Raw genomic sequence first — 27,893 nt, 5'->3', positions numbered from 1 at the left:
TCGCGTGCGATAGCCTTAGAAAATAACCCCCTAAGTTTGTTTCCTTGGGGCCCCAGAGAAACTAATATGGAAATCTAGCTCCTGGAAAACCTCCTATGCCTCTAGGGAAGGGATTGCCATAGGCCTTGATGGATGCCCTCCTCGATCTTTCATTGAAATAAGATGTAAGAAGTGAGGGGTTTGGAAGGCAGTTAAACAGTAAAGCAAATTGCAGATAATAAGGGGGGGGGGGAGGGGATGTCTGAATCAAAGGATTTTAAGACAACTAAATAATAAATCTCTTTATGCATCGCCTTCCTCTCTCTCTCTGAGTTTGGACATTTTTTTTTCATATCTTCAAAATAAATGACACATACCAGGGTCAGATTTTGAAAAAGTGTCCATGTCCAGAAGATTCCTAAAATCAACAGGATAGATAGGAAAATATATATAGAGAGAGAGAAGTTAGAAAGAAGGAAAAAATGAAAACACAAGATTACAGAATAGGAGAAAAAGGAATTACAAAGGAAAGACAATATCATCAATTTAAGTAAAAAGCATTCACCAACAAACTTTTTGGCAATATTAGAAAAAATGTTCCTTCTGTGTTCTGGGCAGTATTTTAAAAATTATTACATGGCAAGCAGTAATAATTAAAAACTTGGAATATTAAATTATCTTTGAAGCAGCTGAATTTCTCTGACTCTCTGGAAGCAAGATAGCCTCAAAACTAGCTCATACTCACTGAATTTGATTGGTACATTCTGGTTATGCTTTATTTATTTAGCTTCTGCTTTTCAGGCACTTCAAAGTGGATTAGGTCACAAAATGCCATCACAAACACACCATGTCAACCAATCAGATCCGGCTCCATGTAAAGGCACAATGATGCCTTCCAGGGATTCAGAGGAACTGCAGGAAGTGGCTTGATTTCTTTCCTCTGACCAAGCAGTACAATTATTAAGTGATAGAGGAAGAGATAGCACCACTTGCTGCATGTGACAGTACTCGGGTACACCGAGTGACTGCTTTCTTTTACACAATCCGCTGAACTAGCTTTCACAGTTTGGGGTGAAACTCCACACAGCGAAAGTTAGTTCACAGAAGACACAAGAAACTCCAAGCATTCTTGGGCTTTGAAATGAAGTGCAACAAGGGGAATCTTGCCTTCAAATTACAGTAGGTGGCTCAGAAAAGCACTGGAGGGAAGACACATTAAGGCATGTACACAGGCAATCTAAAAGAACATCTAGAAAAAAAGTCACTATTATGGTGGTGATCTCAGAGTCACAGCTCCCGAGAAAAAGCACAGAGGAGTAACAGAGGCAAAGGGCAGATTAAAACACAAGCCTACCTTTTGAAAGGAATAACCTTAGACACAGTGAAACATAGTGCAGACCAACTCCTGTCAGCATACATTCTCCTGTTTAAAGACCGAGGCAGAGCTTTCCAGCAGCAGAGGGTACAGGTCCCAAGGACCCCCCAGCCAGAAGGGCTTTCAGGATATCCACAATAGATATGAATGGGAAAGATCTGCATATACTGGAATTCTAATATATGTGTATTCATTAGGGATGTGAATCGTTTTTTGACGATTTAAAATATCGTCCGATATATTTTAAATCGTCAAAAATCGTTAGAAGCGCGATACAATAGGAATTCCCCCGATTTATCGTCAAAAATCGTAAATCGGGGGAAGGGGGAGGGGAAGGGGGAGGGCGGAAAAACTGGCACACTAAAACAACCCTAAAACCCACCCCGACCCTTTAAAATAAATCCCCCACCCTCCCGAACCCCCCCAAAATGCCTTAAATTACCTGGGGTCCAGAGCGGGGGTCCCGGTGTGATCTTTTACTCTCGGGCCTGCGGTGCGTTGTAGAAATGGCGCCGGCGCTACCTTTGCCCTGACAGGTCAAAGGTAGCGCCGGCGCCATTTTGTTTTTTGTCCCCCGACGTCAGGAGCGTAGGAGATCGCTCCCGGACCCCCGCTGGACCCCCAGGGACTTTTGGCCAGCTTGGGGGGGCCTCCTGACCCCCACAAGACTTGCCAAAAGTCCAGCGAGGGTCCGGGAGCGACCTCCTGCACTCGAATCGTTTTGCCGTACAAAATGGCGCCGGCCATATGTATGGCCGGCACCATTTTGTACGGCAAAACGACGTCAGGAGCGTAGGAGATCGCTCCCGGACCCCCGCTGGACCCCCAGGGACTTTTGGCCAGCTTGGGGGGGCCTCCTGACCCCCACAAGACTTGTCAAAAGTCCAGCGGGTGTCCGGAACGACCTCCTGCAGTCGAATCGTGTTGCCGTACGGCCGGCGCCATTTTGCACAAAATAGCGCCGGCCGTACGGCAAAACGATTCGAGTGCAGGAGGTCGCTCCCGGACCCCCGCTGGACTTTTGACAAGTCTTGTGGGGGTAAGGAGGCCCCCCCAAGCTGGCCAAAAGTCCCTGGGGGTCCAGCGGGGGTCCTGGAACGACCTCCTGCAGTCGAATCGTGTTGCCGTACGGCCGGCGCCATTTTGCGCAAAATGGCGCCGGCCATACGGCAAAACGATTCGAGTGCAGGAGGTCGCTCCCGGATCCCCGCTGGACTTTTGGCAAGTCTTGTGGGGGTAAGGACGCCCCCCCAAGCTGGCCAAAAGTCCCTGGGGGTCCAGCGGGGGTCCGGGAGCGATCTCCTACGCTCCTGACGTCGGGGGACAAAAAACAAAATGGCGCGGGCGCTACCTTTGCCCTGTCATATGACAGGGCAAAGGTAGCACCGGCGCCATTTCTACAACGCACCGCAGGCCCGAGAGTAAAAGATCACACCGGGACCCCTGCTCTGGACCCCAGGTAATTTAAGGCATTTTGGGGGGGTTCGGGAGGGTGGGGGATTTATTTTAAAGGGTCGGAGTGGGTTTTAGGGATGTTTTAGTGTGCCGGTTTTCCCGCCCTCCCCCGATTTACGATTTACACGATATTTACAAAAACAAAACCGCGACGATCCGATTCCCTCCCCCCCCCCCCCCAGCTGAAATCGATCGTTAAGACGATCGATCACACGATTCACATCTCTAGTATTCATTGTGGAGATCCTGAAAACCTGACAGACTGTGGGGGTCCTCAGGATTGGTTTGGGAAGTCTGGCATTCAACCTGCACTGGTGGAAGAATATTCCTTTATCTTTATATAGAATAATGTATTCTGATGATAGGAGCTGATTTTTGCTGAGTGAAGGACAGATGATTCCACTTCCTTGGCAGGTTGTATGGAACCTCATATGCTGGGTATCGTTGTCCAAGGCAACACTTTTCTTAGGCTGTCTGGAAGCACAGCTCTGTTAACAATGTATGGGCAGTGGGCACTATTTACTAAGCAGTTTTCCCATAGACACAAAATGGGAGAAAACCCTTAGGAGATAGGTTCCTATGTTTGGCTGGAGTTTTGAATGAGAATTGCAATACAGATCTGCTGGTATTTATTTTGCAAACCTTTTCTTAGCAGCTGGACTTCTTTGCGTACTTAGGAGAATCAAGTTTACCCACTGCTGTTTCATGGCAGGGTTGAGCTGGATCAAGCCTCTAACTTGAAGGCCTTGATTATAAACTCATAATTAGTAACTCTCTCAAGTTTGCAAATGCAGAAAAAGCAGGATAAGCATTTCTAAAAATCTTCCAGAAAAGGACAGGACTAAAAATCACAGAATTCCGAGAGTAAAGGGGACCAAAATTGTGCAACAAAGGAGTTTTATGTCCTGCACATCATCTATTTTTTATAGGATCTGAGAAAGTTTTCTATACATTTAAAAGCTATCAGGACAGTATCCTACCACCTTCTGTATTTGTCTTATTATTTGTCTTGTCTATTCTAATTTAACATGCATTTTCCTACATTCACTACATTTGTACACTGTGTGCACTGATGACGCTTTAGAAATACTAACACTAATGAATCACAGGAGTGGCACGCCAACAAACAAAAGTATTCCTAAGCTAGAAACAGATGCCAACATCCTAATAAATGAAAAAAATTATATGCGAGGGGTGAGACTAAAATGCACCGGAATAGATGGGGGGCAACAGATGAATCTGTTCTTTAGTTACAGAAAACAGAAATAATGATACAACTGCAGTCAATATCATGGCATCAGTTACATTTGCAATTACAAAATATCAAGTTATGACTCAATGTTTCCCAGCCCTCTCTTGAAGGCTTACCAATTGGATTTTCAGGATTGCCATAACAAATATGCATGAGATAGATTTGCATACATTGGAGACCCAGGATATGCAAGTATCTATGCATATTCATTGTGGCTATCCTGAAAACCTGACTGGTTAGGTGTACCTCCAGGAGATGTTTGGGAATCAATGGCATAAGTTATGTGTGGATTAAATGAAACATTTGCATACTGTTTGCAGGAAAAGATGATCAACTGGTAATCTCACAACTCAGGCCATGGCAAAGAGAATCAGTCGACAAATCTCTTGGGCAATGAGCATGGAGTTACTGGGTCCACAATGCTCCCCATGTACACAATATTCAGAGTCACAATAAAATGAAAAGCCAGCATCACTGCATTGTTTTCACACTTCAGCAAATGAAGCCATAGGCACCAAAGAGCCAGTGAAGTCAGAGTTCTGGAAAGGGGAGAGAGAGAACTAGGGTCTGGGCCAGTGCAACACTAAGAGAGACCAAAGCAGCCTGGTGGGGGACAGAAGTTACAAAATCTATTGTGCTTACTTAAAATATCCCCATTTTCTTTCCCTGTGTTCCAAAGCAGCACGAGTGCAAAAGGAAAGTTACTAGGTCTACTTTGGTTATCCCATTCCAATACAGAGAAGGATGATGCAAAGACTATCACCGTGGTCATCTCTCTAGCAGCTCATTGATAAGTTTGTACCTCCTAGCACTCCAGGTTAAAGAGTAAACGCATCAAGAAGAGACTTGTGATTTACTGTATTATGTACAGACCAAGTACTATAAATAATAAATAATTAGTAAGTTCAGTACTTAACAAGTATAAACTTATCTTGGACTTAAGGTTTGCTCTGGTTACTGTGACATCTTATCAGAGATTCAGGATCATGCCATAGTTCAATAAGCAGCTGAAGGAAAAGAAACACAGTGCGTGTTACTGAGCACTGGTGGCATAAGTCTAACTTAGCAGTTGACTCAGCTAACTACATTTTACGTCTTGACCATTACATCAGCTAACGGAGATTACTATTTAACAAAGATTCAAGATGCCATGAATTCTCCTAGAGAGCTGTTCCATATCATGCGACAACTACCTCAGACCTCTGTGCAACCTACCATCCTCGATAATAATAGCTTGGTGGATGAATGTGAGCAATTTGCCAAATTTTTCTCTAACCAGGACAGTTTTAAATTGGATTGCCTCTTTTGTAATGGGGCAGTTACAAACAGTGCAAGTAGCAGATAACTTTTCCCAGTCGATGTCTTTATCAACTGGAGTTCCTCAAGGATCTTGCCTTTCTTGTTTGCTATTAACATCTTCTTAAAGCCATTGGCAGATCTGCTTGTGGAATTAGGAGTGCTGGCCTATATGTTTGCAGATAATATCCAGTTCTGGGTACCACTAGATGACACTTGGGGAGAAGACCTTAAGTGAAAAGTGTTCTAAACATCAAAATCACAGAACATATAGAAAGACATGGTTTAATGGAACAAAGTCAGCATGGCTTTACCCAAGGCAAGTCTTGCCTCACAAATCTGCTTCACTTTTTTGAAGGAGTTAATAAACGTGGATAAAGGTGAACCGGTAGATGTAGTGTACTTGGATTTTCAGAAGGCATTTGACAAAGTTCCTCATGAGAGGCTTCTAGGAAAAGTAAAAAGTCATGGGATAGGTGGCGATGTCCTTTCATGGATTTCAAACTGGCTAAAAGACAGGAAACAGAGAGAAGGATTGAATGGACAATTTTCTCAGTGGAAGGGAGTGGGCAGAGGAGTGCCTCAGGGATCTGTATTGGGACCCTTACTTTTCAATATATTTATAAATGATCTGGAAAGAAATACGACAAGTGAGATAATCAAATTTGCAGATGATACAAAATTGATCAGAGTAGTTAAATCACAAGCAGATTGTGATAAATTCCAAGAAGACCTTGTGAGACTGGAAAATTGGGCATTAAAATGTCAGCTGAAATGTAATGTGGATAAGTGCAAGGTGATGCATATAGGGAAAAATAACCCATGCTATAATTACACAATGTTAGGTTCCATATTAGGTGCTACAACCCAAGAAAGAAATCTAGGCGTTATAGTGGATAACACATTGAAATCGTCAGTTCAGTGTGCTGCGGCAGTCAAAAACGCAAACAGAAAGGGAATGGTGAATAAAACAGAAAAAGTCATAATGCCTCTGTATCGCTCCATGGTGAGACCGCACCTTGAATACTGTGTACAATTCTGGTCGCCGAACCTCAAAAAAGATATAATTGCGATGGAGAAGGTACAGAGAAGGGCTACCAAAATGATAAGGGTAATGGAACAGCTCCCCTATGAGGAAAGACTAAAGAGGTTAGGACTTTTCAACTTGGAGAAGAGATGGCTGAGGGGGGATATAATAGAGGTATTTAAAATCATGAGAGGTCTAGATCGGGTAGATGTGAATCATTTATTTACTCTTTCGGATAATAGAAAGACTAGGGGGCACTCCATGAAATTAGCGTGTGGCACATTTAAAACTAATCGGAGAAAGTTCTTTTTCACTCAACGCACAATTAAACTCTGGAATTTGTTGCCAGAGGATGTGGTTAGTGCAGTTAGCATAGCTGTGTTTAAAAAAGGATTGGATAAGTTCTTGGAGAAGTCCATTACCTGCTATTAATTGAGTTGACTTAGAAAATAGCCACTGTTATTACTAGCAACAGTAACATGGAATAGACTTAGTTTTTGGGTACTTGCCAGGTTCTTATGGCCTGGATTGGCCACTGTTGGAAACAGGATGCTGGGCTTGATGGACCCTTGGTCTGACCCAGTATGGCATGTTCTTCTGTTCTTATTTGAATACTTGTCTAGAAACAATTACACAGTGGATAGTTATTTTGAATAAAACGATGACAGAAGTGTTGGGAGTGGGGAGATTATTTGAACAAATACAGGGGGTGCAGGATCAAGTGGTATTAGATGGTTGTCCACTTATCTCTAAGAAAGTGAGAAGTCTGGGTGTGGATTTAAATTCCACTTTTATGATGGAAGTCTATGGGCAACAAGTATTGAGGCGAGCATATTTACAACTGAGAACAGCTAACCAACTAAAACCATTCTTATATTTTTCAGCATTGTGAACAGTGGTATCAAATATATTTTTGAGTTTATTAGATTATTGTAATGTATTATTGTTGGGAATATCAAAAGGCAATGGTCACGAAAATGCATGTTTTACAAAATAGTGCTGCCCAACTTTTATATAGAAACAGCCAAAATGAAAGTGCTAGACCTTTACTGATATCGCTGCACTGGCTGCCAGAAGCTGAGCACATACAGTGTAAGTTATTAGTAATGATATTTAAATGTATGCATGGTGGTAAACCACATACTTAATTGATAAATTAAAATGGAATGTTCAAAGTGGTTGCTTAGATCTTCCCAGGGCAATCAATTGGAGTTGTCAAATTCTGTTAAAAGCCAGCAGATTGCAAAAAGGATTTTTCCAATAATGGTGCTGGATTTCTGGAAATAAGTTATCTATTCAAATCAGGGCTGAATTAAAGTATCAGAAATTTTGTAAATTAGTAAAAGCCCATTTATTTCCAGATGGTGGAGGGATTAATGAGTTATGAGGGCAAGGAGTCTGATAATGGCGGATAATGATGATAGACCTTGAGTGATAAAGTCATATATAGAGGGGGTGATATGAAGAGCTTTTAATATTTTATGGTTTAATTGTGTGTGTTAATTTGTAAACTGCTTTGATGGCCCAGGCCGATTTGAGCGGTATAGAAATTTGAAAATAAATAAATAAAATATCACATGCAGCAGGGTTTTGGCAATGGTAATGAATCAGTGGTTTGTGGTAGCTGCTTTTCCAAACAGACTTCCGTTCTGAAATTTCATTCTGTATGATCCAATTAGAAAGAAGACCTTTGTGTCACTGTATTAATTAGATCCTGTTAAAATGATGGCGCAGCAGCGTTATTATCAATATCTAGAAATCCTACCAGCACTATCAAACTCTCATGTGCTGCTGTACTGGCAGGAAACATGCAGTGAATTTTTAGAGGTATTGCAGGGCTTCAGCCCTTACATGGCTGCCACTAGCCAAGCCCCATGTAACATCCATGATGTCTATTTGGTTTTTGTATTCCACCATTCAGGCATTTTAAAGTGGATTATATTCAGGCACTGTAGGAATTTCCCTGTTCCCAAAGGGCTCACAATATAAGTTTGTAAGAACATAAGAACATGCCATACTGGGTCGGACCAAGGGTCCATCAAGCCCAGCATCCTGTTTTCAACAGTGGCAATGGAGGTTGAAGTGACTTGCCCAAGGTCACAAGGAGCAGCAATGGGATTTGAACCCTGGCTTAGAGCTCTAACCACTAGGCTACCCTCACCATCTCCACTGAGTACTTGCCTGCAGGCTCCTATTTTATTGTTTCTCAAGCATGAGGCTTTTTATTTTTTCGTATTTTTCCTCAAACCTTGAACTTAAAAGCATTGGGGCCCAATTTCCCAAGTCAGACTTTTTACTGCTCAGACTTTTATTCCAACAAAATTAAAAATTATAGGAAAAAGCAAAGGATCCCAACTTTATGAAGGCCTAAGCCCCAGTGTCCTATTTAGAGGATATCTTCTTAAAAATTTGGGACATAATGGGTTAAGGTGTATTAGCATAGACGTGTCACTAGTAAGCAGGGTAAAGACTGGAAGCCTCTCAGCATCCATGTCGACCAATGATATGGAAGGGAAGAGGATGAAGGACCACGTTGGAGAAGGCACTACGTGCTGGGATGGAAGTTAGAGGATTATTTGCGTAGAAACCTCTTCAAAGCAATTACAAAATTTCATCTTAATCAGTGCTGAGACTCTGGACAGTCATTAAAATTGCTCTGATTCATAACCTCCTGCTGTTGCCATGGCAGCATTACATTCGCACAAATAGTAAATAAAATTAAACAAACACTCGCCCGGTCGCTAATCACTGTAATTACTTTGAACCCCTTTTGCGCTGCTGGAATGCAGCCGGAGATGGCGTTGATTGAGATAATGGCACAGCTAGACTCTGGCTCAGGCAGTTTCTAACTGAGAAACAATCACATTCTTCTTCTTTTATATATTTTTTTCAACATGTACATCTCTGTAAAATACGCTGATGCCAGAGCTGTCAGGACTTTGAATGCCAGGGAAGGTGCTGTGGCTATTTTGTTTTCAGAAAGAAAAAACAATTACTATTGCATTTCCCTCCCTGGGAAGTGACTGAGACATTGTTAGTGGTTTTCAGCAATTTTGCTGGAGAACTGCAGATTTCAGTAACCGCATTAGACAAGCACAGACTTCCTAGTCACTCGTGCGCTGCTCTACAGGTCCAAACTTATGATAGCCAACCACACGACCCTATGAAACAGCTGGTCAGTTAGTGTGCAAGGTTTTGCTTTTTCCATTTGGAGATGACTGTGGGATTTGGGCCGAGTCCTGGTTTTATTTCCACCATCTCGAATGCACTTTGCAGCCAGTCAAGACCATAATGCCAGAAGACATTAGGAGGACAGGTGGAAAGTCAGGAATGGATCAATATCTGACATGGAATTAGGTTGGTGCTAAATTAATGACATAAAGAGCACACAGGAAGTCTTAAAGAGCTACAGGAAATTTCAGCTTTACCACACGAGATAAAGGCTATGGCAGAAAAGAAGATTTACCTTGCAGGGTGTGAATATAGGAGATGCAAGCTTGAAAGACCTCCTTGGAATAGGCAATTTGTTTACTTTGGTTAATATTGAGAAAAGAAGGGGATACAAGGATGTCTTATTTTATGCAGGAAGTAGTTTACACTTAGAATGATCAGGTTATGGAATCCTATGACCAGTAAAGTTGGGTGCGGACTTACAGTGAAACTGTATTTGTCCCGGAAGTTTCCTCCTGTTCCTTTGGGCTTCAAGTTCAGAACCACTTCTCCTGGGGCTGGAGCCATAAGCTTTTGTGTGTCGTATCATTAAGTTCCTCCCCAACTGGAGCAGGAACTTCATGACATGGCATGCAATCTAGCTCAGCTGTCGCAGGAACAGCCCTTGGCCAAGGTCCAAGACCGTGGCTGCTTCTGCAACTCAGTGTGAATAAAGACTGAATCTGGCCACTAGGCATAGTTGTTGTTTGTCTGTGATGACTCCTGTCCCAGGGCTGTGAATGCTGCCCCCACAGTATCTCCTTAATCCCACTGGCCCAGGGAGCAGAAGCAAGTCTTGGGAACTGAACCTAGTTCTTCTCCTTGGCAATCCCATAACACTTTCACAGAGTCACTGGGCAGATCCTTTCACTGATTATTTAGAGAGAAATTTGAATAATTTCATGAGAACACAAGTTACTAATGGATATGGTTGTGGAACCCACCTTTGAGCAATAGGCATAATTGGTTGCCATGAAAAAGCAGAAGGATGAGCTCAACGGATGCAAACAATCATGCTTACATCTTGTTTCACTGACATTACCAAAGGCACCACTAGTGATATATTTCCTACCCACTGAGTTACTGATTATAATATTTCGCTGTTTGGCTATTAAACCAAGTGTACAGTCTGAGTCATGATCTGAGGATGGTCCCTTCTCAGCCTTCTGGCTAAGAATGAAAACCTGAACAATATCGGGGGTGAGGAAGAGAGATGGTTAATACCTGCCACCCCACCCACTGGGAAAACAATGTTACAAACACTGACAAAACAAGCATTAAATCTTCTACTAAAAAAAATGAAACTAGCAAACAACCCAAAATGTCTTACAGATGAGCAACTTTTTTCTGTAGAAAAAGAAAACACTAAAGGTTGTCAGGTTCCCGGCCTGAAGGCCTCTCCCCAAGTGCCAGAGATAGTTCTAGGCCTCTTGCAGTTCAGAGTCAGCTCAGAACTGATCTAGCAGTACTATGAAGTAGAAGATGAGTTTACCAGTGGTCCAGTCCAAATCAAAGGATTAGTAGATACTTCTCTTTCCTTATTCCAGTGAGTTCCGACCATGGTCATTTCAGCGTGTATGACTGCAGTCAACGCTCTCGGTTTCTCCATGTCACTCCAGGCTTCTGGAGTGGACAGGGCCATGTACCCCCAAATTTCACAGGCCTTTCCATTCAAGGTGCTCTTGTGATGCTCTGGGTTGCTGCTCTTCTTGACTGTGGCCTACTCAACTGTTTCCAAGAGCACATTGAAACGTGGTGCCCTGGCCTTCCACAATACCGGCACAGATTCTGGTGTTGCTGCCACTTACTTTTGTCCCATGACAACCAAGAGCAAGTCAGGTCCATCTGCATGGGTTCAGGGGCTAGAGTCTCAGCAACTGCAAACATGAGGGCCAAGAACATGAGTCAGGTTGGCCTGGGGTTTCTTTCCTTTCTTCAAAACATTCATCCAGACAAGAATATATCTTTATACACAAAGCCATGAACATATCTATCCTCTCTTGTGGTTCCACCCAGGTCATTTGTTCTTTGACGGCATCCCTTAGTACCATATGGAACTGGTACCACTGGGCAGGTTCTTTCCAGGCAGTGTCTGCTGTCAGTTGATGGAAGCAACTGACATAAATACTCACTCAACCAGGTCCTTATCTCAGTCATTGCAATGCTCTCGCAGCATCTTAGTTCAATAGGTGAAGGCTATTCTGTTCAAGTAGAGAAGATACTCAGTTCAGAGTGTTGCTTGTGAGTAGGATTAATGCCAATGCCATTTTGGTGCTCTCTTGGGCAAAGTCCTGTGGGTGCATCATAAATTGAAGTTAACATTGATTAATGAATCACCCTTGGGTTCCATCACAATCCTCTTGGAGTGGTAGTAGAGGGCCTCAAGTCGCTACTCAAGGTGATTGCAAAGCTGTGTTTTCAGTCCACAGTTAGTTTAATTGCTGGCGCAGGTCCTGAATTTCCATAGCCAATTTGCTGATCCATCCCTGCAGGAATTCAAGTTGCCATCATGGGGACATCTATCCCATGTTACGTTGCTAGGAACACTGGAGATGGAACAAGGTTTTTGCAAAGTTGTCAAGTTTCCAGACCAGAGGGCCTGCCCTAGGCACGGGGGCCAGAGATAGTTCTAAGCCTCTTGCATTTCAGATCCAGTCCAGAACTGGATGAGTTTACCAGTAACAGGTCTAGTCCAAATCAGAGCATTGGTAGACAAATTTATCATTCTAGTTTCAGAAATAGCTACCCCTGTGCAAAGACAGAATCTGTGTTCCAAGTATAGGACCAAATAGCCTTCAATTTTCCAGGAACAGCTTCCTGGTTTCCAGCTATCTCTTTTCAAGGCCAAAGACCCAATCAGGTTCGTTGGGGTCATGGTTATTGGCCCCAGCATCAGACACATTCTCTTCAGTACATCAGTTTTCCCTGTGTAGAAACTAGTCTAATGGCCACAGCACTGTTTTGCTTCCCTAAGCAGAATCTGGTTTAAACTCTACCAGTTGTCAGTCGACATAGATCCAACAAAAAGTAAGAGGTGAAGTCTGGATGATTAATGCTACTGGGGTTTTTTTGCACAATTTTGAAATAGATTATCATTTTCCAACCATTTTAAAATTCCTGCAATTTTTAGAAGGAAAAATAATCCACAGAAAAAATTGTGCAACAAACCTCTATGCTCACAAAAGTTAAACTTATGGATGAGATGCCTCACAAATTCTTTTGCACAAATTCTTCTTTGCATATTTTTTTTTCCTGTAATGTTTTCCCTTCCAGAAGCTACAGAAAATGAAAGACTTGGGACAACAGCAGCACTATTTTAAAATTGCACACATCAACTGCCTTGCAGGATCATTACATTTGTATTCCTAATCCTTGAGTTGTCCCTTAGGCCTCCATATTCCTGAGCTGCAGCATTTTTTTTCTCACACTCCTAGGAAGATATTTAGGCTAGCTGAGGATATATAAAACTCTTTCTGTGAAGATTTATGCCTGAAAACCACAGAGTGATGATGAGCTGATTGTGCTGGAGTGACCCATAAAGAACAGAATAGGTTAGTAGTTCCCAAACCTGACTGACCTACAATCCAGTTGCTTTTTCAGGACATCCACAATGAATATGCATGAGATATTTACATAAGTTGCAAATTTCTTTCATACATTTTGAATGGAGACAACCTGAAAATCTAGGGGGTCATTTATCAAAGCACTATGTGGCGTCTTCACATGCGTTAAGCACCATAACGCATGGTGTGATGCAAATCAGAAAAAGGGGAGGAGTTTGGGGTGGGATTTGTGGCCAAGCTTCACAATTTTGTGAAGCCATATCGCATGGTGCAATATGGCTTTATCGCACTTTGCGATGTTTTCGCAAATAAAAGGAGAGGGAGAGGGAGAGAATCTAGCCATAATGCCCTCATACTAGGCAGGTATTTATACCTAGTTACTCAAGGTGAGGTTTAGGAATTAGGGTAGGGGTTAGGGGCCACTTTGACATTCAGAGTGAGACATACGAACAGAACAGTGCTCTCTTGTGTAGATTTGATGACCTTCAGAGTGAGGAAACTCACCCAAAGATGAGATTTGTGTAATGTTCTCTCAACCTAGCTTGATGGTTCCCAGGTAGAGAGTCCATCAAGCTAGGTTGAGAGAACATTGCACAAATCTCATCTTTGGGTGAGTTTCCTCACTCTGAAGGTCATCAAATTTTCACAAGAGAGCACTGTTCTGTTCGTATGTCTCACTCTGAATGTCAAAGTGACCCCTAACCCCTACACTAATACCTAAACCTCACCTCAAGTAACTAGGTGGGCCTCATATAGAGGTATAAATACCTATCTAGTATGAGGGTATTATGGTTAGGTTCTCTCTCTCTCTCTCTCTCTCTCTCACAATTCTAGCACTATGATAGTGCACTTTGCAATAATTAACATAAAACTTGCCCCTATTGCATGCAATATTTAGTGCATTTTGATAAATCCAGGCCCTAGCTAGCTGAGGGGTCACCAGGACAGACTTTGGAAACACTGACATAGGAATGCTTTGTGTGAAGCTCACAACAATTTTTGCCTCCCTTCAGCTATTACAAGAAATGAAAGCATTGACTCCTGGGGTGATAATGTTTATTTCAGTGCTATTCTCTCTATACAACTCTGCTGAGCAGAATGGTATATGAACTCATGTACAGGGAGACAAAATCATGACAGCACTAAATTCTAAATGTAAAGACAAGAGATGGTACTTTAACTTTTACTCCAGTCAATAAACCCAATTTTAAATTCCTGTTTTGAGTCTTTCTAAAGAATTGCTCAATTGGTGTCAAAAATAGCATGATTGGAATGGCAATGAGCAAAATGCAAGAATTAACTGAATTCCTTGCTAATTAGTGGATGACAAATACAAGAGAAGATGGATGATAAACAAGAGCCTCTGAATTCTTTAAATGTCTGATCACAGAATAATTCTTTGGAACATTAAGGAGACATATATATTTGTATATATTTGACCATAGCCTTGGACCCCTCTTTCCTGTACCCACTCTGGAGTTGGTTCTGCAGTACAAACTAGAAAATTCTGCAATAAAATGTTTAAAAACTGTCCTGCGCAATTCTGAATCATGTTTGCAAAGATTAGCATACAATTTACATTTAAGCTGCACAACTTTTATATATTATAAAAATAGGTTTCCAACATTTCTTATGTATCTGGATAATTTTGCTCTTCTTAAATTTTCTCTCATTTCTTTCTATCAGTTTTTACCTTTATTATTAATATTAATATGTTACTTTTCATTCTCTTCTGTTTTCTCTTCTCACTCATCTTCTCTCATTGGCTAGGAGAGTCAGGGGGAGAGAAGTAGGAATGAGAAGTTGTATAGTGAAGCTGGGGGAGAGATAAGAGATAGGAGGGGTGAGGCTGAGAAAGGCAGGGGAGAGAAGAGGAGGTTTGGTGGTGAATTTGTGGGCGGGATAAGAAGTAGGAGGGGTGATGTGAGTGGAATGGCAGAGGGGGGTAGGCTAGGGTGGAACTGGGGGATGGGGATGAGAGACTGGAAGGAGGAAAAGCTGTTAGAGAGGTTTAACACGGCAGAGAGAAGAAGATACTCTGGGAAAATGGAGAAAAGGAGGGGTGGAGGCAGGAGAGGAGGGAGAAAAACTGCAGCAAAGGAAAAGGACAGGGAAAAAGAAAAGAATAAAAAGCAAGCAAAGTGATAAAAGCTGAAATGGAAAAAAAAAAGAATTAAAAAAGTAACAAAAAAGAACAAATTAAAACATCCAGACACATGAAAAACTATTAATGTAAAATCATTTTTGCTTGTTAAATAATATAATTTGTATGCATATTTATGCTACTATACTACCGGATCCGAATTTTTAAAATTTTGTGGCAGAATTTTCCAACTTTTGCTGAAGAATCTACCCTGGACTGCTGCAGAACCAGGGCAGTAGCATATAACAGACCCTGGAGCTTTTCACAACAAACCAGATAGGCTCTGTGGTCATAAATAAATTAAGTTAGACCTCTTTGAATCTGGCTTCTTCCTCTCTTCCATCTCCTTTTTATTTTTGATGTCCACCGTGTTTCCCCTTCCTGGCCGGTAGATGATCTTCTTCTTCTTTTTTCTCTTCTTTTGTTGGCTGACCACGTCCCTCATGTATTTTTGTCACTTGCGCGAAATGTTGGGAAAGAGAGTGGATCACACGGTGAGGCCTGCCACATGTGCTGCTCTGGCCCTGGGAGCAGTGGAGGAGCAGATAGAATCAGATGGGGGATGCCCAAGGATGGTGACACAACCATGTCTAGTGAATGATTTAGTGGCGAGTGCTGAGCCTGAGAGCCACACTGCAAGAGGAGGGCTGCTGATTAGCGAGGTAGATGTGAATACAAGGGAAGAGGAGGTAGATGTGGCCTTTAGCAGGGCAGTGGCTGTTGGTTCCATTCAGGGACCTTGGAGGCCTTTGCCTAGGCCTATTGAGGTTGGACTCAGAAGACCTAGAGGCACTAGTATAGGATCCATTTGGGCCCTTGCGAGTTCCATCAGCTTCTCAACCTTGGGTAACTTGGGTTTTCCATAGGTTGGTTGATGTGCAAGGTCCTATTCCACCTTTTCCTTCTTCACAGTGGCCTCTGGTGGACACCCTTCCTTGGTTGTCTAGAGCAGATTTTGGGCCTATGCTGCTGACAGCTGGCCAATTGCCCAAGGGATTGTTGTTTCCCGCGGCCGTGGCAGGCCATGACTGCGGTCCCCTACCTTGTCCGCGGTGGCAACCCGCCGTGGCAGCCTCGGGGGAAACCCCTGAACGGGTGTTCGTTGCTCCGGCGCGGGTCCCTGGCTTGACCATCGGGGGGAGAGCCATCCCTGCTCTGCCCCTGTGCCGTTCCTGCAGCCTTTCCTCCACGGAGGAAATTCAAGATGGCCGCTGCCATCCTTAGGCATGAGGCCGCGCCCCCTTCAGAGATTTAAAGGGACCTGATCCCTTTAACAAGCCTCACCTGTCCTTGATCAGCCTGAGCAGGGGAAGTATATAGGGAAGCTTCCTCTGCTCATTCCCTGACTTGGCAACGTCCTCCAGCGCTGTCTAGTCTGCTTGCTTCGGTGAGTTCCTTGAGCTTCGAACCCCTGTTCCTGTTACATCTTGGTCTTCTCGGTTCCTGACTTCGGATTGGCTTACGGTGATTCTCTGGTGTGATTTCGGACTGGCAAGTGGTGATCCCTCGGTGTGTGACCTCTGACTGGTAAGTGACGACTCTCTGGCACTTGATCTTGGACCCCTCCTGGACTCTGTCTCCAAGGGCCCGCCTAAGTCCCAGCGGTCCGGGTCCCTACGGGCTGCTCCTGGGGGGACCGCGGACTTCCAGGGCGAAGCTCCAGTCAGCCCTTGCACCGATACCGTGACTCTTCGGGGTCCACCTAAGTCCCAGCGGTCTGGGTCCCTACGGGCTCCTCCTGGGGGGACCACAGACTTCCAGGGGTGAAGACACAGCTCCTCTAACCTCTTCATCTGCCTGCAGTCGTCTCCATCTCCAGAGCCGAGGGTCAACCTCGTTCCTCTTCTGTTCTGCCTCGCCATCCAACGAGAGAACCTACGGATCCTCCGTAAGGTATACCATCCTCTCATCGGCCCAAGGGTCCACAAGCCTGAGCATAACAGATTGCCAAGTCCATGGACCCGGCGAAGGTATCTGCCCACCAGGCCATTCCCAGAATGGCCCAGCGCCTGAAGGATCGACAACAGACCCTCGATGCCCTGGTCTCTGCAGTACAGGGCCTGACCCAATGCCTCGAGGCATTAGGGCCCGCGAACCCTATGCTGCCATCTCCGCCTGGGGCTCAAGGAGGTCGCCTGACCCAGCCACACACCGTCCAGGGCTCCAGGGATGACCAGGGGCCAGTAACATCCACTCAACTCCCGGCGCCCTCTCGATACACCAGAGATACAAAGTTGTGTCGAGGATTCCTCAGCCAATGCCAGGTCCATTTTTTCTTGTTGCCTGTGCAGTTCCCCAGCGACCTGGTCAAAACCAGCTACATTATGTCCCTGTTCAACAGGAAGCCTCTGATCTGGGCCTCTCATCTGTGGGAGAAAAGGGACCCTGTCTTCGAAAACTTGAATCAGTTTCTGTCTGCCTTCCAGCAGATTTTTGATGAACCCGTCCGCAAGCCCACTGCGGTCTCAGAATTACTCCAATTACAACAAGGTACTCGAACAGTGGCCGAGTACGCGATGGAGTTCCGCACCCTGGCCGCGGAGTCTGCTGTTATCACTAATGTGGGAACTGAAGCTTTTGTTTGATAAACTACTTTAGGTAATAAGGTTAATAGTAGTTCAAAGACTGTAGAGGACAAGAAAGGTGATTTGGCGAAGGTTAAGCGTAAGCATATGCATCCTAGGTTTTCCTTTTCATCTTCTTCAAGCTCTTCCAGTTCATCCTGTTAGCAACTCAAATGTGGCTCACCTGCCTCCTGCCTCAGAGGGAGGTCCCCCAATGCTAGTGGCCCTGTACGAATTATGGGAGGGGGTTTCCAAGTCAATGCTTAAGAAAATAAAGAAACATCAATATATAGATATATTTTGTTTACTCGAGGGTAGGAGAGGTAAGAGTAGGAGAAGTAAGAAGTAAGAAGGGTGATAAAAAGGAGCAGCTGTGCGGAAAGAATCAATGGGTTCCAAGGAATATATTGAATGGTTTTGTTTGGGGTTTTTTTGCACTTGGTGAGTGTGGTCAGGCACTACAACCCTTCTCAATATGGTCATTTATTGCAGACACAATAGTTACTGCTTACAATGATGAGCATTTTAGGCACAAAATGGAGGAAAAAAGATATGTGGAGTGGGGCATTCAGATGTGGATTTGTGGCTTACCCAGATGACTTCCAAAGCAGTAGGATTGGGACAGAAGTCAGTGGGTCAGACAGCGCAGGGTCGCCACTTTCATGAAACAGCTGAGTCTACTCTCTCAGGTAAATTGTCGTCAGGCATGCCAGATTTTACTGGCATTTTAACAGGTACTCCTGCAATTTCCCTGATTATAAGTTCAAGCACGTGTACTTGGTCTGCGGTGCAGCCCACCTTGCCACCAAATACCAAAGAAAATCTGGCCCAGGTGGGTCAGCTTCCAACAAATAATATACTGGATAGGAATCTCACTCCTGTTAAGGTGGCATCCATGTGGCCTTGGTTAGATAGAGATCTGGACAGAGAGGCTGCTAGGACTTTGTTCAAGGGGTTTTCACAGGGCTTTCGCATTCTGTATTTCGGCTGCTCGATGTGTACGCTAGTAACTAATTCTCAGTCAGTTTTCCATCTTCGGGATGTGGTGGCAAGGAAGATTGCAGTGGAACTCTCCCTTGGGAGATTTGCTGGCCTGTCTACTTCCCCTCACTTATCGAGAGATGATGTTCTCCGCTCTAGCTGTGATTCTTAAGAAAGATCCTGAAAAATGTTGTTCGATCCACAATTTGTCTTATTCAGAAGGTGGTTTGGTTAATGACTTTGTCCTTCTTGATTTGTGTACTGTGGATTATTCCTCTTTTGAAACGGCAATACAGGTGGTGTGACATTGTGGATTGGCATCGCTAAAGGCAAAAGCGGATATTGAATCTGCCTTTAGATTGCTGCCTATTCAACCAGATTGTTTTCCCTTGTTGTGTTTTGAGTGGGAGAGTAAGTTTTATGTAGATCGCTGCTTACCCATGGGATGTGCCATATCCTCTGCTCTCTTTGAGCTTTTTAGCTCTTTTGTGCATTGGGTTACGACCCAGGTAGCTTGATGCGGGGATATAGTTCATTACTTAGATGATTGTTTTGTTCATCGGGAATGCGGATTATTGGGACTGCAAATGGATATTACAGGCTTTCTTTTGGGTGTCCGAGCAATCTGGAATTCCCATAGCCGAGAATAAGACAGGAGGCCTGGAGGCAAGTCTTACCTTTCTGGGTATTGAACTGAACTCTATGGATATGATATTGTCCCTGCGATTGTGATCTATTATACAGAATTTTTTAGGGACCAAAAAGGCCACCTTGGTAGCGTTTGAGTCTTTGATCGGATTGCTGAATTTTGCTTGTAAATAATTCTGATGGGGCATATTTTTCTTAGATGTTTCTCTCAGGCTAAGTTGGATTACGGAGAAAGTTTCACGTAATCATGTTTCCAGAGGTACCCATGAGGATCTCTTGGTCTCTTGGTAAAAAGTCCCTTTTTACAGGACTTTAATGGAGTCACCATGTGGCAGTTGGAGCCAATGTCAAGTCGTGATTTGGTGCTTTTTATGGAAGTAGTTGGTGGTGTTGGATTCAGGGCATTTTGTCAGGGATCTTGGTGTTCTGCCAGATGGCTGGAGATTTGGACAGACTCAGGAGTTACAAAAAATATTACATTCCTAGAGCTATTTCCCATAGTTGTTGCCTTGGTTATTTGGGGGGATAGGTTCCATAATAAGAAACTGATCTTCTGGTGTGATAATCATGGTGTGATTGAGGTGATCAATAGACAATCAGCCAGATGCTCCTTATCTGACTTATTGTGGGAATTCGTGTTTTGCAGCTTGCGGCTGAACTTGACAGCTTGGGCTAGACACGTTCCTGGCATTGACAATTCTATTGCAAATGCTCTTTCTCATTTCTAGCTTCTTCACTTCCTTGAGTTGGTGCCAGAAGTGGATCCTTGTGCCTCTCCAATCCTCAATTACCTTTAGAAATTCAGGATCCAGAAGCATGGAGCTTGCTGCATGCATCCTTAGCACCTATCACTTGGAGAGCTTATTTACACAAATATTACAAGATGTGGGAGTTTCTTGCTGAGAAAGGGTGGACAGAAGGACCAGTGCAGGGTGAATTGTTGTCTTCATGTATTGTTTTTGCTCATGGTGTGGGGGTGTCTAAACCTAGAGTCATGGTGCACTTTAAGGGATTCTCATTCTCTGTGAGGGCTCATAGGTGAGGGTTTTCAGCCAGGCAGTTTATTGTTCACCATATGCTGGCTGGTTGGGCTAGGAATGCAGGATCGGCCCCTAATTGGCACCACTCCATTACCCATTCTGTCCTTTTATCCCTACGACAAACCTTGCCTGATATTTGCTTGTCCAACTATGAAATTCTATAATTTAGAACAGCCTTTGTCTTGGCGTTTTATGGAGCTTTACACATTAGTGAGCTGGTCCCAGCCTCTAGTAGGGTTCAAGGTGGGATGGGTCTGCTTATGGAGCATGAGTGGTTTGAAGATCAACAAGTTTTCCTTTTCCTTCAGTGTTCTAAGATGGATCAACTTAGTCATGGGTCTTCGTTGATCCTCAGTGCTACGGAAAGTTTGATGACTTGTCTAGTCCAGAACATACAGCTATATTTGTTATCTTGCACATGTGGTGGGGTTCATTTCTTGGTTCACAGCAACCTAATGCCATTGACCAAGTATGAATTCACCATGGTTCTTAAGAGGATCATGTCTACTGTTGGTTATGACTCAAGGGATTATGGCACACACACTTTCTGCATTAATGCGGCGGAGGCTGGCCACTTTACCATCATTCAGATGTTGGCAGTTGGGGGTGTATCATTCTTATGTGTGAAGAGAGATCAGGTTTGTAGCAGATTTTAATTATCCTTTTGCTTTTAGATGTTCATTGTGCTGCTGTTCCTGTCTGGATCATGGGCCACTTATGTACACTGGGCCGCAAAGCATGCTCGTGTTCGCTTGTATGATTCGCATCTGGATCTTGGACAGAGAGGAGCTGTGGTGCACTGGCTTGGGCATTGAGGAATGAATTGGGACTAACTGCTGCTCTTGATTTCATCACTCATTGACTCCATGGTTCCTCCGGAAATCCTGGTTGTGCATCTGGGTGGCAACAACCTGGGCAGATGGACTTGCAGATGATTAATATATGTGGTATGCAAGGAATCTGCGTTTCTTTTCTAACTACTTCCTTTTTCCTCATTGTGTTGGTTAGATATCATCTCTCAGCCTAAATTTGAAGGTCAGGCTATGTGGGGCAGAGGCCTTAAAAAAGTGAACCAGCAAAGTAGCTCCTGGCTAAGTTCTCAAGGTGGTGTTCATATTCATCATCAGTGGTCCTGGGAGCGGTGCTTGGGATTATTTTTTAGGAAGGACTTAGTTCATCTGTTGGACATTGGTCTAGATTTGTTTAATAATTCATTGCAGGAGGCCATTGATGATATCCTATGCCTTGGGTCAAGGTCTGCATCTTTGGGGGGGGGGGGGCCTCATACAAGTTATTGATTGGTATGAGGCTATGGCAGGGTACCCGAGCAGAAAATATAAACTTTATATGATTTGGTGTTTCTTGGGATTGTATTGTGCTGCAGGGTCTGGGTTAAGCACTGCGGAGACTGACTCCTTGCTGGCTGTGGTAGAGGCCAGTGGTCAAGTGGTCTACAGATCAAGTGACCTGGGGATAGTGTTAATTTGCTGGGCTGTGGCAGTTGACCTACCAAGGCCGGTTTGTTGGAGTGTTTTTTATGCAGATTATATACAAATGGTTATGTTTGGCTTGGGAACTTGATTGTATTGAAGCTGTGGCCTTTCACCTCCCAAACTGGTGTTTTTATATAGTTATTTATGTTTATGAGAGAAGGGGTGTGAGGGTGAGAAGTGAGTCCTGGGTATCTTCACGTTGTATTGTTTTTGCTCATGGTACCAAACAATGTCACTGCAAGAGCACCACTCAGTTTTACACACAGTCCCAGATACCTCAGCATCAGATATGTGCTTATGATTGCTATATATTAACATTTGTCAACCATTTTGATACTTCTGCTGGAACAGTGTTAAAGCAAAACAAATAAGCTTAACTATAAGTGTAGTGTAATGCACATGGGGTACAAGAATGGCCAGGTGCAGTGCTTTGGCAGTACTTGCCAACTCCGACCAGGGTAATAAACTGGGCAAAAGCACATCAAATCAAGTAAGAGCAGTCAAAGCTGGGTGCATGTTGGTGGGTATTAAAGATATTCTTCTGCCGAGTAAGGGCCTTATCAAGTTACATTTAGAGCAGGACATCATGTTTAGCTACTTGTCTCCAAAGAAAGGTCCATATCCCAATGAGCATAAACAGACAAAAAACTATTAGTTTAATACAGAAGGCAGGGGGTACGCATATGCTGAAGGATTCATTTTAAATGGGGGAAAAAAAAAAGAGATGATTGAGGAAGCATTTAATTGGACTACACCAATGTAATGAATCCATTGAGTATACAAGGATCATTCGGGCAACCATTTAACTATAGCAGCAAACAAACAAAATAGAGGAAAGTGTTTGAGTGGGGGTGGGGGTGGAGGGAGGGGCCCGATGGCAAGGGGTCAGTTTCTAAGAGGAAGTAGGTTTCATCACTTTCAAAAGAAAGAAATCCTTCAGGCACACAGCTGTGGTAAAATTATGATGCAACATTTTGCTAGCAGTGACAATGAACACTAAAAAAACCCCAAAATAAATTGGACACTTTCAGAGGAAAAAGGAGTTGGCGAGTATAATGATGCAGGGACCTCCATATTTGGGAGCTGGGATTAATTTGTTTCTTTAGTTTGCTGCAGAACATGTCAGTAGGAGCACAATGTTAGAAGGTTAGGCTTGAAGGACTCAATGATTTTTTTTTTTTTTTTTTTTTGCAACCTAACTAACTAAACTGATCTAACTATGAAAGGCTAGAATGCAGCCAGGTCTGGTGAGTCAATGAAAAGCGCCACATACTACCAGATGGAAAGTTAGGTTTGGTTCAGCACCCGCAAAGAAAGATGCAATGCTCCACCAATGCTTTGCACAGGAGACAAGGGGGGAGCAGGAGGCACGGGATGCAAGGAAAGAATGGTTAAGTAAGCTTGGGACAGAAGCCATGGGAGAATTATTGAGGATGTGAATGAGTGCAATGTACAGCAATGAGTGAATTTGAAAAAAAAAAAAAAAAAAGGAACAACTGCAGTTTAACGATTATTGAGCATGTGTGTGTGTATGGGTGCAAATGAGAGAAAGACTGAAAGGCTCCTGGAATGAGAAGTTTTGTGGAGAAAGGGGTTAGAATGAATTGAAACAGTAAAAGGAATAGTAGATAAAATCTAAGGAAGATGGTTGGGATGTGATTGTGTGACCAAAAAGAATGGGGAATTGGGAACAGGGGAGAAAGGAGAGAATAGAGCGTGGGAGGAAGAAATCCTTGGCTTGAACACAGATTGCACTAGATATAGAAAAGCTATGAAATATTTTGGTTTTACTAAAGAATTCATTAGTGCATGACCAGATAAAACACGTGTACAGGAGAAAGTCATTACCTTTAGCACAAAGAAGGACAGAGATGCTGAGAGAAATTGCAAGGAAGAAAAAGAGTACAAAAATGATGGAAAGAGATATGAGGACAGGAGCATTTAGAATGACACATTTCTTAAAATTTAAAAGAATATCCCGGACTGAAAGTCTTTTTTTTTTTTTTTTTTTTTTTTAATGAGACATGGTGAATCGTATTTCTGTCAGTGAGTGATGAGGGCTCTGAATGTCTTGAACCAACTGGAATTGTCTGTCGCTCATGATCGTGCCACTGTTACAGAGGCTAGTGACCTTCCACCCTTGAGCTTCCTCCATCCTGTATCATGGAATGAGGCCAAAAGGAGAAGAATGCCAAATGCAGAAGAAAGAGCATTCTTCCAGTGGAGGTGGTAAATGCAACACAAAGGCAAGAATGCATAGCATGAATACAGAATATTATCAGGGACACTGGATAGATGGGGGCCTTCAGCATAGCAGGCAGGAATGGCTAATGAGTAGAGAGGCTGGGTCTAGTGCATGCTATTTGCCTGCATATTCGGTGTTCCTATGCTTTAGCACAGAAAACAGGCAAAAAGCATGGAAATATCCCATAATTTCTCATAATGTATTCCTGATGTGGTGAATATCTTCCATGCAAATATTCTCTTAGCCTTTACTGTGTAAGTTTAATTCAGTCAGTCATGCACACATCTGACTAGATACACTCAGAGCTGCCAAAACAAGTTTTCTGAAACCGTTTATGGGACCAAAATGTGTGCTTTTTACACACGTGTTCAGACCTCCAGACATTTTCTCATCAGATTCAGAAAAGGATAATGAAGCAAAACAATAACTGACTACTAACATACTTTCCACTGTCTTGTTCTTTCTCCCCCAGATGACACAAGTCAAAAGTGTGGAATCCTTAGATTGCAAGCACAAGGCAGCTTCATGATATTAGTCAATGCCATGTGTGGGATATCTCACCACCTATGTGCAGCTGGTGGATTTAAATTATCTTCTTTTCTATTACAGCACGTCTTCACACTGGGCAATTTCAAAAGTGCTTTTTTAACTCACAGAACAACCATTAAAAAAAAAAAGAAATAATAAGAGGGCACAAAGTCGCATATACATACACAGTGATTAGGTAGAAACAAGCACATAACATTGTGCTTATCAGTTTTATTAGGTTGTCCCTTTTAGTTCTCCCTCCATTCGCCCTTAGAAAGGGCAGCTCGCGCTTGTAAAATTAGCTTAGGCCGGAGGAAAAAAAAGAGAAAAGAAAAGGGACGACCGCTTCAGAGAGGCAGAAAGCCGGTACTCTGGTACTCATAGCCATTGGGCGAGGAGAGGAACCTCCTCAGCAAGACACCGGTTTAATTCCGGTGGAGGTGGTGGCAGCTTTCGGGATGGTAAGGATTGAATGCCGCTGTGGAGTTTCAGGGGGACGTGGGCATTCGTGGCCACATTCCTGCCTCTCTCTTGGCACCGAACAGGGAGGGGGCTGGACTTATTGGGGGAGAGCTCCCACAGGCCGGTTTGCATTGGACATGAAAACGCAGCATAGGACGGAAGAGAAATGCTCGTCTAAATCTCAGCTGCTTCGTACATAAAAAGTCCACCGGGTTGCAATCCCTGGCCCCCGTGCTTTCTGGTCCTAGGGGTGCACTTCTGGACGGCGAGCCCCTCCCGTAAACCCAGGGGGTCCTCTCTCTCTCTCTGTCTCTAGCTCGCCAGTCCCCCGCTGCTTGGGGATGGCACGGATCGGTGGGTGAAGGCTGAGGAAGCAGCAGCAGCAGCAGCGAGGGGCATCCAGCATCCAGGCAGGGTGGGGTTTTTTTAATCCGTCTCAAGGAATCTCCTCTCCTATGGAAGCCACAGTCGCTGCCCAGACCGAGCATTTCGCAGCCTTCAAGCCAATCACACGCGGTGGTTCGGACAATTATTTCAGCCCCTTCCTACAAAGTCCACTTACGTCCGACCTCTTGGTCTGTTATGTGATTTATGTATTTTCTATTGTTGGGTTTTAATGTATTGCTCTGTACTCCATTTGTGGTCAGGTAGGCGGAATCGAAATATTAAATAAATCTCAGCCTCAGTCATTGCTTTCTTATTACAAAATTGCTCTGCATGGAACTTATCTGGTCAAACAAAAAACCAGAACATGCCAACAAAACTGCCTTGTATCGCCGACGTCCGAGCCTAGGCAGTGACAGAAAACCAAGGGGACGGCGGCGATTCCCGGGGAAAAAAAACCAAACAAACCGAAGCCAAGCGGCTCAGCTCCGGCGCAATCGATTCTGGGACACCGGAACCTAAATCCCCGGGTTACATTCGTTAGAAAGAGAGACGATTTGATTTATTGCACTGCCTTTGCCAAGGAAAGGTGTCTCCGCTCCTCTTTCAAAATATGCACAGCGAAATCAATTAAAAATAAGAACAAAATAATGACTTAAGTTTTCCTGCCTATAGACCACGTGAACTAGAAACAGCAGCTGGGTACTAGATTTGCTCGGTTTCTAAATCTCTGGAAAGTACATAAATCGATGCCCGCATAGGCAAATACAGCCAGAGAGTATCCACCCAATACCCTCTGGGTAGGTACCGGTCTGCAGAGGATGGAGAACTATCATATTCCTGTACACATATCCAAACTCCAAGGCGCCCGCATCTCTTAACAGCAGTTCTCGCTGGCTTTCCCTGCCACTCGCAGTATTTACAGAGCCTGTCCCTAGCGGATGACCCGGCCGTTGAGTTTCTTAGGGAACTGGAGACTGGGCTCGGCTGCCAAGAGCCAGCGGTGGAGTTGGAGGCTGGATTGGACGGCCCCAGCCTCCCCCGTGCCACCTGCAGCCCCTCCGTCCAGCCTGCACCCCGGGAATCTGCTGCCCTCCCCGCCCCCTGGAATGCCTCCGCTCCCGCGGGAACGAGAACTTTTCCCGCGCGCGCACACCTGTAGCGCGGAGCTGTCCCGCGGCTTCCCGGCTCCCCCTTACCTGCAGGACACCGTGATCTCGATTTTCGTGGCGGGCACGCTGGAATGGACCGGGTCGAAGTCTCCTATGGACGCCATCCTTCGGCTGCCCGGATCTCCGTCCAAACCGGCTTTCCTCAGTCCCGACTTCTTGGCAGATTATGGGGAGAGCGTCAGGGCCGGCAGCATTTACACAGGTGGCAGCAGCAGCAGAGCCTGGAGCGGAATCGGAAAACGGGCAATGTCCATTAGGAGTAAAAAAAAAAAAGAAAATCTTTTATATCCTCTCGTGCGCTCCCGATGCTCTCCCGTGATGGCTCTCGCTCGCAAATGGACTATTTCTGGCCAGGTTAGTTGCCATTCTCTCCCGTCTCCAGGTGGCAGCAGACGTATGGTTTCACAAAATGCCTCCACCTATGGACCCCTCCTCTCTGAGCACCGGGAAGCAGCAACCGGTTTGCAGGGCAGTTCCAAGGAATCGGTACAGTCGGGCTGGCAGTAGCAAGTAACTCCAGCTCTCCGGTGGATCGCGATTTTACAACCCCCCCCCCCCCCCCCCCCCCCGTGATATCGGCAATGAAAAGATATCACCGTTAGACCCTGCCCAGTCCTTGCAAGCCAAAATAAAGGTCAGTTCCGTACATTAAATGCCCAGCATTAAGCCGCTCGCCCAGATTCAGGGTCACTCGCCCCTCTTCCCTGGCGGTTGGAGCGCAAGTGCGCTGCCAGGATCGCGCCTGCAACAATGAGGAGACCAAGACAGGCAAACAGGTAATGGAGGAGGCCGGAGGGTGGAGGAGGCAAGGGAAGAGTGGGGAGGAGTGCCCGGTGGGTGGGAGGGCAAACTGGGCTAGGACAGTTCTGCTTCTTCAGCGGCTTTTCCTTACTGGTAAACTAGATTTGGAAAAGAAAAACCTAGTGAGAACACACTCAACTCCAGTGGAATGTAAAAAGTATTTACTAAGGTGTCCACATATTGTATAATGAATCTTTAGTTGTAACTTGCCCTAGGTGGGAGTGTAATATACCGCTGAAGAGATTTCCTAGTCGCCCAATGAAGCATCTTCTCTC

The 27,893-nt window shown here is 44.3% G+C and overlaps 1 protein-coding gene across 5 annotated transcripts in view; it reads right to left on the bottom strand.

The window, feature by feature from the left end:
• Positions 1-27,345, bottom strand: part of CPNE9 (copine family member 9) — a 221,794-nt gene extending 194,449 nt beyond the window's left edge. For 4 of the 5 annotated variants that reach the window (XM_029601130.1, XM_029601127.1, XM_029601128.1 and 1 more), the window contains exons 1-2: positions 26,845-27,345; positions 357-397 (exon numbers count right to left, since the gene is read on the bottom strand). In XM_029601130.1, coding sequence (XP_029456990.1) covers positions 357-397; positions 26,845-26,921 — 118 coding nt within the window. In that variant the 5' untranslated portion in view covers positions 26,922-27,345. The remainder of the gene's footprint in view (positions 1-356; positions 398-26,844) is intronic. The other variant, XM_029601126.1, reaches the window with a different exon arrangement.
• Positions 27,346-27,893: the final 548 nt, after the last annotated feature.

This window comes from Rhinatrema bivittatum, chromosome 4, assembly GCF_901001135.1.
Source record: "Rhinatrema bivittatum chromosome 4, aRhiBiv1.1, whole genome shotgun sequence".
Lineage (NCBI taxonomy): Eukaryota > Metazoa > Chordata > Amphibia > Gymnophiona > Rhinatrematidae > Rhinatrema > Rhinatrema bivittatum.
The sequence above is the reverse complement of the archived record's forward strand: the minus strand, read 5'-3'. Positions and strand labels throughout refer to the sequence as shown.